The sequence below is a fragment of the Miniopterus schreibersii genome (genome assembly GCF_964146895.1).
Source record: "Miniopterus schreibersii genome assembly, chromosome: 18".
Taxonomy (NCBI): domain Eukaryota; kingdom Metazoa; phylum Chordata; class Mammalia; order Chiroptera; family Miniopteridae; genus Miniopterus; species Miniopterus schreibersii.
This window is the reverse complement of record NC_138121.1, coordinates 9,166,750-9,183,393: the sequence shown is the minus strand read 5'-3', so window position 1 is coordinate 9,183,393 and position 16,644 is coordinate 9,166,750. Positions and strand designations below refer to the sequence as shown.

The window sequence follows — 16,644 nt, the reverse complement described above, 5'->3', positions numbered from 1 at the left end:
CCAATCCTTAGCTTTTGAATTAGGTAATTGCCAACGTCAGATTTGCAAGGCAGCTACTCCCTCTCGTGGAAGGAAAGCCTCACAGCAAGAAGTCGATGTCTTGTACATTATAAATCTTCACATCATAAAGATTATTTGGCAGTAACTGGTTTCTTGGCTAATTAGGCGAGATGAAAGACGAACCCCTTAGAACAACGCGATCAGAAACCAGTTCCCCCCCAGACTGCCAAATTTTGACAAAAAGTTTCCCTAGAGCTGATTTCTCGATTGGACCACTGAGCATTGTCTCTTGGGTTGGATTATACCTTTTGGCCCAATGTGTGGTATGTGGTACAGGGATTTAAGGTATGGCGATTGTTATCAAGACATAATTGTATCCAGGGTGAGATCAATTCTCAGAGGTGCTAACTCTGCTTAACACCAAATAGAAGGCAGGCATCTGAAAAGGTTTGCTGAATAACCCAGCTGAGTTTGTTCAGTCAAGCACTGGTCACACGGCTCAAAGCAAACTCAGCAAATTTCCTCATGCTCTACTTTCTCCATAAACCACTTATTTCTTTTGGACGAAATGAACTTGCCCACCCTTTCTACTGCTAAATCATGTATGAGGTCAGAGTGGAGGAGGAAACGGTGGTTTCATCTGTTCTGGTTATCTATCCCTGTTACAGGCCACTCAAAAAACTTAGTGGCTTAAAACAATTATTTTGCTCACTAATCTGCAATTTGGGCAGGACTTGGTAGGCACAGCTGGTCCCTGTTCCACTCCACATGGAATGGGCCAGGGAGCCTCTTCCCAGAAGCACATTCACATGGCTGGAAAATTAGTACTGGCTCTTGGCTGGGAGCTCGGTGCGGATGTTGGTTAGGGGATTGGGGTGGAGGGGTTTCAGTTCCTGTCCATGCAGGTCTTCCCAGGGATGCTTGGTTTTTCTCATACCATGGTGGCTGGGTCCAGCAGCAAATACCTCAAGAGACAGGAAGTGGAAGCTGCCAGTTACCTAAAGGCCTGGGACTAGAAACTTGGCACAGTACCACTCCCACTGAATTATATTGGTCAAGCAGACACAGAGCCCACCTTAGATTTAAGGGGAGGGGACATACACCTTAATTATAGATGGGAGAAATGTCAAAGAATTTGTGCCCATCTTTTAATTCACTTCACCATCTCTGGCTATAACAAATGGCAATAAAGGTAATAATCACAGGTAACCACTTACTCAGGCATGTTCCAAGTACTGGTGCTAAGCATTTATAAATACATTGTCTCTTTTTGAAATATTTGAAATGTGGGGGGAGGTGGAGAAGGGTATAGGGGGGTTTAAATGGTGATGGATGGAGACTTAACTTGGGGAGGTGAACACAATACAGTGTACAGATGTGTTGTGGAATTGTGCTCCTGAAACCTGTATAATATTGTTAACCAGTGTCACCCCAATAAATACAATAGAAGTGCATAAAAAAGTAAAGTATTTGAAACTCTGTGATAAAAAACAACAATTCTATGAGGTATTATCTTGATTTTGCAGGTTAGGAAAGCAAGGCTTGGAAGTACTGCATACGTGTGGTAAGTTGCATCGTGGGGCTGGAACCTGAGTCTAGGCTCACTCCCGTTTTACTCGTCATGTTATATAAGGCCCCAACCCCTGAGCTGTCAAACAATACTGAAAGTAGAACAGGATACTTTTCTGAAAAAACAAACAAACACAAAAAACAAAAAACAGAATGGTGGCCTTTTTGTAGAAAAATTAATTTACTTGACTATATTAAATGTTTCTAATTAATAAATGTTTCTTAAATCCTTTGTGGGTTAGCATTGATAATTGTTTTAAATGAATAGCAAAAAATGTACAATCTTTGAAAGTTGATCTTAGTTGGATAATTTGTTTTCATGGATACATATTCAAGATGGTTGAAATTCATGAAAAGTCATTTTCTGCAAGTGAAATTGTTTTTGTGACTGGTTTCCTGGCATTCTGCAAACAGCATCACAACTTTACCTTGCTTTATCAGTATCATTCAAAAAAGGTGGCAATTCATTAAAAACATTTTTTGGCTGGAATCCTGGGGGAAATAAAAAATATAAATTACATGCCTGGCCCCGTGGCTCAGTTGGATGGACAATCATCCTGTGCACCAAAGGTTGTGGGTTCAACTCCGTCAGGGCACATACCTAGGTTGCGGGTTTAATCTGAGGCCGGGCACTTACGGGAGGCAACCGATCAATGTTTCTCACTCTCCCTTCCTCTCTCTAAAATTAACCAAACATATCTTCATGTGAGGATAAAAAAAAACCTAATGCAAATGACTTGACAATAAACAAAAAATTAAAAAATATGTAAATTACATTGTTCTCTCTGGTACAATGTATCATCAGTAAAAGTCTCGCTGTCCATCCCTCTTAAAATGCTTACAGGCCATGAGGAATAGAGACCTATCATTTACTCTCTCCCATTTAGCTTGCTAGCTTTTATGTGGAATAATGTCTTTCCCTTGGAAGCAGCTCCAAGATTGCAACTTTGCCTCCATCCTGAATAATAATGAAATCCTTGTTTTAGGGTCTAGACGTTAAGAACTGGAAAAGTGGGCCATCTTATGAACAAAGTTCAAGAGTAGATTTCTAGGAAGCTAATAGGCTCCTGCATTCCTCTGACTACCAACAGAGTAGCTATTGATTCCATTTACTTTTCCCAGTCTCCACTGAACTTAGACTCCCTTCACCTCTCAGCTGAATTACTTCAGTCTCCCTGATGGTCTTGCTATTTCCGTTTCTTGCTCACCCTCTATCCTGCCCTCTGCCCCATTCTCCACTTAGAAGCCAGAGCCATCTTTTGAAATTATTTATCAAAGCACGTCCGTGCTTAAACACCGTTGTTTCCTGTTGCATTTAGGATAAAATACAAATCCTTCACACGGCTTCATGAGCAGTCCCGACTCTCCGCCACCGGGGCATGCAATTCCACCCTCTCAGTTCCTATGCCACGAGCCACAGGGGCCTCCCATCAAACCCTGAAGCCCCCTGAGCTCCTCTCCTCCTGAGTTAGGGCCGTGGGCTGTATGTTGTGTTCACGTAGCCACCCAGTCCTGGAAGCTGGAAGCCTGTTCTCAGTCTCTCTGCCTGGCCATGTCCTATTTCTTCCTTTGAGTTTTTACTAATATTACTTTCTCAATGAGGGTTCTTCTGCCCTCTCCCCCCATCTCAGCTAAGTCCCCCTCATTCTCTCTTATAGTACCCCATTTTTTTCTTTCAAGGCACTAAAAATTTATTACAATAAACACAAGTATACCATCTTCTTCCCACTACCAGATGTAAGCAAGCTCCATGAATAGATCTGTTTTGTAGACCCCACTGGCACAGTGCCCAGAACATACTAGATGTTCAATAAAGATTTGCTGGATGGAGAAGGATTAACCTTGCTTCTTAATTCTAATACTTGATTCTCTCCTACTCTGGAAAGTAGCCCTTAAACCTGAGAGTGTGCTATCTTGGGACTTTAGCAGCAGGCACCAATGAAAGTTGTGAAATCTTAGTAAAAAAGGCAACAAATGTTTTATTTCTTCAATGCAAATTACTGTATTCACCACAAGCTAAAGAAGAGAACATATATATATATATATATTTATATATATTTTTGAATTTATGGAAGACTAAAGACATGGGAAAAATCCAGCACCCCAACAAGTACGGCCAGGAAGGAAATCGGCTCTGTAATAGGACATTTTAATGAACTACAAACAAGAAAGGGTAGGCAAGGAAGAAAAACATGTGCATTGAGTTTAGGACACTGTAAAACTCAGAAGACATATTTACTATTCAAGTATAAACTCAGTAAGGACTTGGCATAAATCGAAAGGCAGCTGCTGAGGTACACCATTATAAAGTAAGTTCTATGAATTTACAATTCTACCTTCCAATTTTCTGGGAGGAAAAAACCAAACTCTTGAAGGTCTTCACCAGAGACCCTGAGAGGGAGTAACACTTTTGATGAAGACACAGTCAACAATCCACAATTGAATTTACTATTCAAAACCATGTTATTTATTTAAAATAGGAATACGTGCTGTCAGACTGTCCTCTAAGAGTTTTTGAGACTATTAGTTCAAGAGTTTCAAAGTATATTACTTCCAAAAACAATACTGATTAAAAAAAATTTTAACAAAAACCTGATTTGATGGTACCTTAAAAATACCAAATTTTCTCATCAAACATTGCAGTTAATTTAAGAATTCCTCCTGCATTGTTAAAACATTTTTTCCTCACAAAAATGTGGGTACTGAAATTGGATAGAAACGTCATGAATGTGAAAATACCACCGATTTTCTGCAGTTAAAAAAAACTAGAATGTTCTTTGGAATCACTGAAATATCAAAAATTTGGGTTTTTTCTACAGTCTGTGCACCTTCTTTCAGGCCCTCCAAGTTGCTTGTAGTATTGACCTGTGTGATTTTAGTTTTATAGATTCAAGTCTTACAGTGCAATCGCCACACTTAGTACACCGCTATTTCTGACCAATGGGAAGTTATACTCAACCCAGAAACGCTGTCATTTACTTCTCCATAATGACCTCTGTCCAAATAAAACTTTAGAATGAGACAAAACACCCTGTGTTAAACAACCAAATGAACCCAGCAAGGAGAACCCCAATGTGGTTCCAGCGCTCAAGAGGGCACTGTCCCCTACTGTGTCATAGAAGTGCCACAGGCCTAGCTTGTTAGCATTCAGCTTCCCTGGCCTTGAAAGGAATTTCTTAGGGCTGGCAAGTTGGGTTAGATTCTAAGAGAATTTTTTCTTTGACAAACTACCATTTTTAGCATAAAATCTGGCCATGGCTATAAGTTTCAATGTGCGTACAACTGATTAGAGATGGGTTTTTTCTTTTTCTTTTCCACATTGGCTGGAATTGAATAGAAATGAGTCCGTGATGCCTCTTCACGTTTGTCATGAAATATGAGAGATCTGTCTGACTCTAGACACTATTTCTTTCCGACACAATGGGCAGGTCTCCAGTTGCAAGGCACAATTCATGCACAGGTCACTGAGGAGAAAGACAAATGCCAGTTAGGTCAACACTTCGAAAAGCCAGACTTACCACGGCTGCCACCATGATCTAAAATACTAAGCAGCTTGTTAATTGAACGAGTAATAATTAATGGCTAAAAAATGAAGTAAATGTATGATAAATAATGTTTCCCTCCTATTTCTGATCCTCGGCCTTCCTCTTCTGAGGAAGTTCATGTGTGTTCTTCCAGATGAATAGGACCATACCCTGCTATTTGGGATCTTAAACATCCTTATAGAGCAAAGATCAAAAAGGGTATCAAGATACCCAACCTTTAAACTCTGCATCTGCCTGTGAGGCCCTGATAACTAAAACCTACAAAGAGGCTCAAAGTGAGGAATTCTGGGCTCCAGAGTTGCTATCATAGCTGGAGCCACTGTGCCTTTCTTTCAAGAGAGAGAGACTGGTACAGCTAAGGGTGGAACAAGATACACTGCACTCACTCCCCTTAGCAGCCGTTAGATAACAACCCATTTTAAAAGATAGCAGACGAACAGAGGCATAGTCTGGGGCCCAGGCTAAGTCATACCTGGGGGTGACAAACTGGGGCCCATCACTCCAGGCTCTGGAACCCTTGGAGCCCTGGTGGCTAAAGCTACCGCAAAAATAAGAGCAAGATAGGGTATGGGCTAAGGTAGGGTATGGGCTGTGCTGAATTACAGGGAGTTGACATGGGTACTGCTCATTACACAATCAGCACACATGCCTGCGCCAGGCCAGGGCCCGAACACTGCCAACCCCTTTCTAACCCTAGAGGGAATGGCCTTCTTGGGGACCATCTTACTTGCTGGTCTTGCTGATGTTTAGCCACTCTGTTCTACAGGGTCTAGGCTGCCGATTGAGTTCATCCCAGACAACTGAAATTTGGTTAGATGGCAGGGAGGTGCTGCCTTCTCAATGGTTAGGAGTATAAATAATAAATAATGAGAAGGCTGTAAGACTAAGAGGGATTGCCCAAGAAGCTCATAAATAGCATTAAACGTTTTATATTTTGTGATGTGAAAACTATTAAAAATATAGTACTGAGAAAATGAAGGCCTCCAATTTCAAGCAGCTTCTGTTTCAGGTACTTTCTGGAAGGCAGCCATGTACCACCTGACAAACCTAATTCCTAATTCAGGACACTTCAGATACAGTAAACCTTGATGAACAGCTATGAAACTGGTAACACTCTAAAAGCAATATAAGAACAGGATGAAACTTTGCCTAATATGCAAAACAAGAACTAATCAAACAAACCCTCTTACCTATGTCCACATGGCTTCAACTGTGTGTCTGCTACCTCATCACAACATAGGGAGCAGCAGTTTTCCCGGATACTGACTTGCTTCAACAGAGCGAGACGCCTGTGCCTAAGCAGAAAACACAGTGTGTCAACACAGAAATGGGGCCCGTTAGCAGTGAGGCATAGGAAATGCTTTGAAAAGTGTTGTGACTGAAAAAGGGGCTACATAGCAGTAGTCACAGGGTCACAATCTCCTACTCTGAAGCCAAGAAGGAATACTATTCCTATGAGTAGACAAGTAACCCTGAATATAAGATTTGGACATGGGCTGAAAATATTAATGGCATAGAAAATGGTCTTGGGCATGTTAACACTTAATGCCACAATTTCTAAGTAACTTTGACTGGAATGTACCAGCAGAAGGTTGGAATTAAGGAACCTACACAATTAGCGTCCAATAACTCCTATCCCAGCGTCACTGTCAGAGACAACGAAGTCTAGTGCGGCACAGGACTGCCTTCGCTTGTAACTCTGTCATTCTTATCCAAGGCAGGCTGCAGCACCGCTGGTGCTGAACTGACATGGTAGCAAGAGAGTACCTAGAAGCTGCCCAGAAAAGGAGACTTGCCAATAGTTGAGGCCTGCAGCCATCTGACTTTTGGAAAGTGATTCTGTGGGAGTGGTTAACTAAATGCTGAAGCAGTTGTAAGTTCAGCCAGCCTCCAGGGGAACTCTTAGATGGATTGATCAGACCTTTCAGGGTGTATGTGAGAAGGCAGACTGATTTACATGACATACCCAAGAAGACTAGCTAAATACAAAAGTGATGGGGTGTGACAGATGAGAGAGCTGTTACTTCAGACTTTCACCAAGAGGAACTTTAAGTTCAGAATCTCTGTCAGGCACCAAGACAAGTTAAAAGGAAGTTCTAGGAGTGAACTTCAGGTCCCTAAGCTGGGATGTAAGTGGTCCTTCTGTTCTGGGGATATTCCGGAGGTTCTGTTGCTATAGACAATGCTGCTGTCACCATGTGACATTTTCTAGTTCAAGCCTTGAAGCACTGAGTCTAAGGTGAAGCACAGCCCAGACCTGCTTTTTGAGTCAAAACAGAAGTTAGGATTTCAACATTGTTACAGATACTGTCAGGGGCACAATGGCCCAACACTGGCAGAGCCAGGGCCAGTGTGGTCTCCACTGCTGAGAGAGGCTCTGTCATTGATACAACAACACATGTGGCATTAGTAACAGGACCATCCTTCCTCACAAAGGCCTAGAAAGCTGCTCTGTTAAAAAATGATAAACTTTGGTTCATACTGTGTTTCAACTTGAAGTAACTGCCAAGAAGTAGCCGAAGTCTTTCCCAGCTTAAGGAACAGACCATGATCAACTCGTAAGGAAGAAAAGCAGGCATTCATCCAATAAGACAATTAAAGCCAATCACAATTTTTGGCAAATATGGGCTGCGAAATTCTACCCAAGATGGCATTCACTGTCCTAATGGTTGCAGAAGAGTGTTGACATCTTTACCATGCAGCTAAAACCCAACAAGAAGTCTCTTTCAATAAACCCGAGTCTGTTCAAAGATTCACTTGATTTCCTATTATTTAGGATTTTTACATTGATATTCAAGTGGAGTTATTTTGCAGGTTTTTTGGTGTATGTGCATGTTATATTGTCTGATTTTATAACCAATGTTATTAAGCTCATAAAAATTATTTGGAAGTGCTCTTTCTGTCTGGCTTCTGCAACATTTGGAATAGCAATGAAGTTATCTGCTACTCAAAGATTTGGTGGAGATCTCCCGTGAAACCACTCAGGGCTGGTACTTTCTGGCAACATAGCTCTTAATTTCTTTCAATTAATTTTATAATAATTGTCTTGTTTCTATCTCTTCTGGAATGTGTTTTAGTAATTTATATTCCCTAGGAAATCACCATTTTACTCATGTTTTCAAAATTATATTTTGAAAAAAGCCTCTTAAAAAGTGTTGTAATTTTTCATGAGATATATGTGAAAGTCTGGAGATGGTCTGTGCAGATTCCTTACCTTGGCAAAATGATTTTCTCTTCAGCTGTTAGGAAGGCGTAATCATTAAAAGTGCTAAATTTCATAGATGGTGGATATTTGAATGGTTTTGCTCCAAAATTGAACTCACATTGTTGATATGACATGAAACTAGCTGCAGCAAAAAATCCAGATCTACAGATGAAAATGAGTACAGAGGTCAAGAGAATTCATAAAAACAAAGCAACGCTCACACATGAAGTGGTTTTCAAAGGTGGGAATGATTCATACCCTAGCCGAAAAGGGGACAGGATCTCCTGCCCTAATCTTCCTATGTCAAACTTTGGGATAGCTTTAGTTATGATCAAATGGGTCCCCAATTACTTGAAATAAAGTGGTTTTTCACCACAACTGACTACATAAATGGACTTTTTTTTTTCCCCCTGGAGAAAAGTGTATGTCCTCAAATTTTTGACTGGAAAAAGCTACTTACACAGTAGATGAAAAAACTTGCTTCTCAGGAGGCAGCTGATTTCCATTTAAAAAGAAGATCATTTGCTTTTCATTCAAGTCTAACAGAAATCCTACTGTGTCTCCTGCAGGATAAAGCAAAACACTGTTAGGATAAAGGTGAATACCCCTGGGATTCTGCTAAGAATCTCAGGGTTTTAATGTCACTGTACTGAGTCTGCATTTGTAGCCATGGATTCAACATATCCAGCTTTCCTGCTTCTTCTGCAACTGCTCTGACACCTACATACCAGTGTTTTAATGTACCATTAAGAAGAAAGTGCTATCCGGCCGGCATGGCTCAGCAGTTGAGCATTGACCCATGAACTAGGAGGTCATGGCTCGATTCCGTTCAGGGCACATGCCCAGGTTTCAGGCTCGATCCCCAGCAGAGGCAGCTGACCAATGACCCTCTCATCACTGATGAGATGGAACAAGAATTGAATGGGGTGAAGATCACACTGTTGCTAAGATACATTCCTGCAAAAAACCCCAGAGCCACAATTCAGGTAGCATGTGCCTCCTGCAGCACCCTGAGCCTGATGTCTGGAGAAGGGAGGCTGAGCAGACACGTTTGAGGACAAAAGTGCTTGAGCGAGCCATCCTTAAAGGCTGCTCTAGGGGTGCCCAGAACGTGTCCACTGAATAGTGCCTATTCCACAGCCACCTGGTCTCTGAAAATATAATTTAACCGGCATTACAATTTCAGTACCTTCAATATCTCCATGGTGCTTTGATTCAAAACGTACCGAGAGGAAACTAGAATTCACATTCTTAAGAGGATCATTTCCCACTAAATTAAGAAATTTATATTGAGATGTTTTTGCTGAAGGCAGGGCTCCACCAGAGGTGAACTTAGCAGGCGAATAGCATTCACATCCATGGCAGGGGGTATGAAGGCGAACTAACCCTTTTCACATTTAATATTCTTCCATTCAAACACTTTAAGGGCCAACATAATAGATGCTTCATAATAAGCAATGTCTTAACCTAGTTGAGAAATTCATAATGGAGAGAAACGAATACCTTCTTTCCAGCACGGGTGTAGGTGAGGCTTACTTCTGGCATTGTACCAAATCAGCTGCCGGCAGCCATCGTATGCACAGGAGTATTCATCATCCCCGATGCCATAGCCTTCCTGGGGGGAGACAGGGCCCAGAAGATTAACAAGGCCTGCTGTGTTGTGGGAAAAGAGTGTCTTTTTTAACCATTAAGCCGGTGGCTGGAATCCTAAGCTTTTTGGATGAAGGGAGAGCCTATGTTCTTGAAAGATGCTAAAATTCTGACCCAGAGGTCTGGTTCCAAGTGAATGGAGAATGGCTTCACCAGCAACTATCTACCCCGTCTCACATTTGTAAGTCCATTTAATTCTCACTAACCAGCTTGAGGCGGGTGGCATTAGACTCCATTTGAAGAGGAAATAAAGGGTCAGAGAGGTCAGCCAGCTTGCCTAAGGACACATTGCAAGGAGAGGCAAGTTTGGACTTTGGAATCTTCTGAGAAAGGAGTGCTGTCCACTTCACTGTGCCTGGGCCAACACCCTTCTAGTAGTGAACTTTAAAACACCCACTGCTCACAGATTTCAAAACTGGAGAAAGGACAAAGGTTCCAGTGGACAATCAGCTAATAGCTATTCTGAGATCAGCTCAGCCTGAGCAACATACAGGTCCCTGGCATCTTCTTTTATTACTTATTGCCTTTTAATTATTTCACAATTATTTTGTTAAAACAAAAGGGTGAATGGGATCTTAAATTATTTTGAGTGATAATAAAAAATAGAGGAAGCATGCAAATCTGACAACTATTATCTTTAAGGGTCAAGGGTGACAGACTGTAAGAGAAAGAAATTGAAAATGTGGGCCCAATCCAAGTAAGATTTCATTTTGGGTCCTGGTGATGGTCTGCTTATTCTAGGAGATTAACAGTGCAGTGGGGACATAGACTGAAAAAAGGCTCTAACATACCATACTCCTTGACTCTGGGACTACAATATACTGAATTCTTGGACTACTATATTCTGAATTTGGATGAGAGTTCTCCAAAGTGATGCTTCTGAATTAGCTGTTCGGAATGACTATTCAGACTATTTAAGAGTTAAATGAACTTGCATCTGATTGCCTTTAGGCAGAGAAGAAATTCACCAGTTTACTACAAAGACCACCCTGCTATCTATCTCTTTCAAAGTCTGAACTTAATAAGTAAAAAACTTACTTTTTATTTTATGGATGTTGGGACACAGGCAAAATGCAAGCAATTTTTTTCTAAACTTTCTAGAAATGTCCTAAAAGTCCTCAACAGAACACTTTAAAGAAATTCCTAGGAGGTTCCTAACTACCAAGAGTTGTTAAGAGTAGACTTTACCATGCAATGTCCTCTCTCTATGCCTGGATGAATTTTCCAACAGAGTGACATTGTGGGACAAAGAGGGAACTCTAATTATTTTCATCACAGATCACCTTCTACAGGCTAAGAAGTAGGCACCTCCACCAAGCAGAGGTGCACTTTAAAAATTCCTTTTGAGCCTGCATCTCAGAGAGCAATCTAGATGTACTACACCCCCCTGAAAACATTCCCAGGGCTAACTATGGTTCCCTTGGCTGAGACAAATAAATGAGAGAACAGGATAGCTAGCTTGGTACTTGGGGTGACAATTTTGATCTGCCTGTTTCTGGTTATACATTCGAGTATTGGAAAGATTACTTAAAAAAAAAAAAAAAAAGGCAAAAGAAAGTTCATCCATAGCTTGTCATTCAGGGAATATTCTGAACCCTTCTACACGTGGTAGACACTGTCCTTTTTTGTGCTGTCCAGCATCCCAACCCCTTCCTGCTACAAGGAATGTAATGAAGATACAGTGTCCCACCTCCTGCTCTGGAGGTGAAGGGTAAAGATGTGACCTAGGCTTGGCCAAAGGACCCTCCCGACAGACACCTGGCATGGTGAGAGGGACCCCACATGGAGGGAAGGTTAGGATTGATTTGTTGCAGCAGTGTTGGCATCCTGGTCCTGAAAACACTGGCTGTTGTAATTCCTGTCTCTTAGCCTTGGACATTGCCTTGGAGCCTGTCTAGTTCCCAAACCCCTCAACAGTCTGGGAAACCCTGATCAGCTTCCAAGTCATTCCTCTTCTGTTTAAGATAACGGTCATTTTCTCCAAGGCGAGAGGCTTCAACCAGTGAAGTGCTCCTTGCGCTATCCTGACCAGGGTTTGACCTCTTCAGCACTTGGAGGCTAGGTGACACTGGGCAAGTTTCTAAATTAGTTTCTCCAAACTTCATTCTCTTCATCTTTAAATGGGAGAATACCACCTTCCCAAACTCTCTAACAGATAAGAGATGAGTATATGAAAGATTGGGCACATGGTAGATGCTCAGGAAAACGCAGAAGATATTTTTGACAAGTCAAGATGCATCCTTGGAAACTCACTACTCCCATTCCCCATAAAAATGTACAACACAACAAAACTGTTCTGTCGGTGACCTGAACAAGAACTATCCTTAAGCTTCTCACTTTAATGCTCGGTCTCCAAGCCCAACATTTTGATCACCCTTTCAAAACTGAAACCCAAGCAGTAATAGTTAAACTAAAAGGCTCTATAGACTGACTGCAAATCTTTAGAAACTGGGTGTATCCTGGGAATGACTTATTCCATAAAACCACACCCTGTCTGTAAAGGAAAAAAGATTCTGAATAACTGGAACAATGCCTGTTTGTTATTTATTATTATTTTTAATTCTCACCCGAGGATATTTTTCTATTGATTTTTAGAAAGAGAGAGAGAGAGAAACATTGATCAGCTGCCTTCCATAGGTGCCCTGAGCAGGGACCAAGCCTGTAACCAGGTATGTGCCCTGACCGGGACTCAAACCCGCAACTTTTTAGCGTACAGGGCGATGTTCCAACCAACTGAGCCACCCGGCCAGGGCAGAACAATATTCATTTGAATCAAAGTGGTAAGTATGAGAACACTGTTAAATATATCCTACATTTGGGAAAAGATGTATCAGACTTTATCAAATCCTACATTTGGGAAAAGATATATCAGACTTTATCCGTTTCTAACAGGGAATCGACCAGTACTTGAATTAGGGGAAAATGTTTTGTTTTTGTTTTTTAAAGAAAGAAATTAACAGTCTATATCAAGCACTTTGGAAGGTAGGAAAACAGTATTTTAAGCCTCTTAACTTGAGAAGGCAAAGTTTCTGCAACTAAATGGCAGAAATGAGCTGCACCCACCAGAGAAAATGCGTTTTTCTATTTCTAAATCAGTTTAGCAAGCCACTGTTGGGGACTTGGCACCATGTGGTCCAGCCCAAGAAACAATTATTGCACAAACCTATCTGAAAAATAAGTATCTTCCACCCATTCAGCAAAAAACTGCTGCCACACCCACTGGCACAGTTCTCCAGGGTACTTACATGATTGAGAAATTTGCTGTCGCGTGTGGCCCAGCCGATCTGCATGACGCCAGAAGTGACCACTGTTACTTCATAGTACCACACCCCAGCATCCACACAAAAGGTGCAACGCACACTTTCAAAAGAGGAGGCATCACAGCGAGCCTGGCAAAACCAAAGAGCGTGACAGTCCACCTTCAATGCCTGAAGACCAGCAATGCCTGACTGCTCAAAAGGCTGTCTTTTTCCTTATTAAAGCTTCTGGTGAACTGTTTCCTTCTCTGTGTATCCTCAGTGACAAAAAGTGCAAAACTAAATGAAGCACACACTATATTACACTTTTATTTCCTGGGAGTTCTAACAGGATTGGAAGGCCTTAAAGATGGCTGCAGTAAGAATTAGTGAAGGCTACTGGCTTCATTTTTAAATACTTACAGGGCTTTGCTCTCATAGTAGAATCTTTTACAAATGCATAAACCTTGCCTTAACCTGTACTTGATAGGATGGAGGGAGAGAAGAATATTGAAGGTATAAGATGCGGTACCTAAAAATAATTGAAAGCAGAAAACTACACAAAGCATTTGGCAATATGTAAGTTCAAAGGGCTATTGCAGCCATTCTTCAAACAGCTGTTTAATCTTGACATGTCTACTGCCTTATGGTACATAAGCAGCTCTCTCATCAACCTTCACCACACAATCAGAAGCATTTCCAACACACAGGGAGGAGGGGAAACACTAGCCCAGATACAACTGGCTATGCAGGGATTAAAAGAAGGAAGGGCCTCTTTTAGAAACACTAGTCTTTGTACCTTTTAGCTGAATAAAATGGCACAGATGAAAAATGGACACATTTAAACCAAACAGTCAATAAATATCATAGTGCTATGTGTACAGCACTATGTGGGATATAAAAGAGTAAATGATATCCCCAATACCCTCTCTCCTGCCACGTGTACGTCTAACCACTCTCTGAATATGAAATAAACTTCTGTCTACTCTATAGGAAACTGCTTTTGTTCAGAACTAGGGCATGAAAATGAGAACAAGATATCCGCCCCCAACCCCTACCCCTAATGTCCATACGCAGCTTTACCTCCAAGCCATGAGGCGAGATCTTCAGGTACTCGCTGACATCATTGCTATTGAGCATGGCCCTTATGCTATTCAAGTCCACTTTCTCATAGGTCAACTGCCTACCTTCTTTCAAAACTGCAAAAGAAAAAGTGGTCATGTTTCTAAGGCTAGCTGTTGTAGGAAAAAGCTAGTGTTATGGCTCAATGTCATTACTGTTCAGAAGTGGAGATGCTCGTGAAGGGCAGAACTGGTAAGGGGACTTATAACCTTGACTTTGTGGCTACACTGCCACACTTAATCAAGCAAACACTAGGAAAAGCAGCACTGCTGGGTTTATGCTTTCGCTCCCCATACTCATTACAGGAATATCTCAGAGAAGTTGTGGGTCCTGTTCCAAACCACTGCAATGAAGCAAGTCATATAATTCTTGTCTGAAGGGCCCTTAGAATGCTTTTAAACTGCTAGAATACAGCCAACCTACCAGAAGGGGACCTTATACGGAAAGACTCATGCTCACTCTTATAAACTGAAGACTAGTGATTCTATACAAGAAATGGGTCTGGGAACGGAAACTGGCATTTTAATAGAAGGCAACTGCTACTTACAGAGATTGTCTAGGCTCCACTGGGCACAGAAACCAACTTGACGTTTCAGATAATCAGGATCATCAGCCCAGGACTCCAACGTGACAAGCCGGTCACTAATACTGGATTCAGAGATAGTCAATTTATTTTCACCTGTTTGGAAAGACATAAACCTTGAATGAACCCTGAAAGAGTAAGATGATTCACTGGGCAGATTGGTGGTGGGAAGGAGTGAGGAGGTAATTAGAGAACTTGGAAACTAGAATAATGACATAGCTCAAGAGCTCCGATATTTTCTAGAAAGTAGCAACCTCATCACTAAATTTTTAGCTACAAAAAGAGGGTAATCATGGTCACCAAGTTTTGATTCTTAGGTGGGAAAACTCTTGCCTTTGTCTCTGTTATATCTCACTGGCCTTGAGGTGTCTACACAGACAAAAACAGAATGTATGCATGTTTGATGGGGTTCCAAGCATAAACTCATCCAGTTACTAAGAAAAATAAGATTTTTAACAACCGATACATAAGATCATTAGGGCAAGAAGTCACTATACCTACTTGTCTGTGCAAACTTTTCCAGTGCGATAAGTGCAAAAAGCATGACTGTGGGGTGGGACTGTAACTTCTGAAAGACAACAAAAGATAAAAAAACAAAAAACAAAAACATCATTCCCCTGCAGAGGCGGCAAATTATCAACTTCCTCTTCCTACCCAATGTGCTAGATTTTTGTTGGACACTCAGATAGTTTTACTCATTCAAGTCCTTGATTATCCCTTTGCTAATATTGTTAGTATTGAAGAACCAAAATAGCCTCTTCAAGCCTTATGTTATTTTCTCAAGGTTATTGGGCTCATTTAGAGTTATGGAAGTTTCAAAAGTATCTGGTTAAATGCACTATGTTATTTTACTTAGTAACATTTATATTAGGGCTTTATTAAATAAAATAATGCTGATTCTTACATTCATTTAAGCAAGCCAAACAGAAACCTAGAATTGTAGCAAAAAATGACTTTTTATTCAGCACCCTAAAAAGAACAATTCATCATTGTGCTGTGCTCTAAAATAATAATGAAATTAATAACTAATGGCTTAGTTTTCAATCTGTTCTCTGAAAGGAATTCCACAATGCTGATGGCAGGTGGGAGAGCAGCAAGTGAGCTCTTTCAGTTACATTTAAGTTCACATCACATGTGCTTGTATGTAAAGAAAGGTCTATCTGCGTAACATCACATCTCACAGCCATCCTTTCGCACAGCTACATTAGGAGCTCTAGGACATCAAATGATTCCACTCACTTCCCTGGTGCCCAACTAGGTTCTGAAAGCCCATATATAACCACCATCCTCCCCTGCTGCAAAGCCTGTTCAGCACCCTGCTTCTTGCTGTATCAATTCACAATCTCACTGTCTGGCCTTTCAGGCCCTAGGCCCTCCCCTTCTGGCTATTCAGCCTATGTCCTCATGTCTCTGAACACTATCTTCTGATCCAACAATTCTCTGTAATAGGCCAGGAACATGGTCACGTCTGTTTCTGGGCTCTGCCAGTGACGTGCCCTTAGCCCAGAAACCCATTTTTTCCTTCCCGTGTGCACAATCATACTCTAACCTTACGGTGTGTCACAGCTGAGGTCTCACCTTCATCAGGAAGCCTGTCTCCCGTGACTCCCAGTTCGCACCACCCACACCTCCCCACTTCCCAATCACCTCAGAACTCGTGTGGCACTTAGTCTGAAGGAAGCAATTTTGCCCTTGATCACCTCCTGTCATAAAATGGAGGCTTATTGTCTTGAC

General features: G+C 41.4%; 1 protein-coding gene across 2 annotated transcripts in view; it reads right to left on the bottom strand.

The window, feature by feature from the left end:
* Positions 1-3,631: 3,631 nt before the first annotated feature.
* Positions 3,632-16,644, bottom strand: part of RSPRY1 (ring finger and SPRY domain containing 1) — a 32,971-nt gene continuing 19,958 nt past the window's right edge. Inside the window, exons 8-16 of one of the 2 annotated variants that reach the window (XM_081118721.1) lie at positions 15,412-15,478; positions 14,875-15,006; positions 14,289-14,404; positions 13,215-13,358; positions 9,823-9,934; positions 8,780-8,882; positions 8,329-8,481; positions 6,305-6,409; positions 3,632-5,033 (exon numbers count right to left, since the gene is read on the bottom strand). In XM_081118721.1, the coding sequence (XP_080974847.1) occupies positions 4,937-5,033; positions 6,305-6,409; positions 8,329-8,481; positions 8,780-8,882; positions 9,823-9,934; positions 13,215-13,358; positions 14,289-14,404; positions 14,875-15,006; positions 15,412-15,478 (1,029 nt within the window). In that variant the 3' untranslated portion in view covers positions 3,632-4,936. The remainder of the gene's footprint in view (positions 5,034-6,304; positions 6,410-8,328; positions 8,482-8,779; positions 8,883-9,822; positions 9,935-13,214; positions 13,359-14,288; positions 14,405-14,874; positions 15,007-15,411; positions 15,479-16,644) is intronic. The other variant, XM_081118722.1, reaches the window with a different exon arrangement.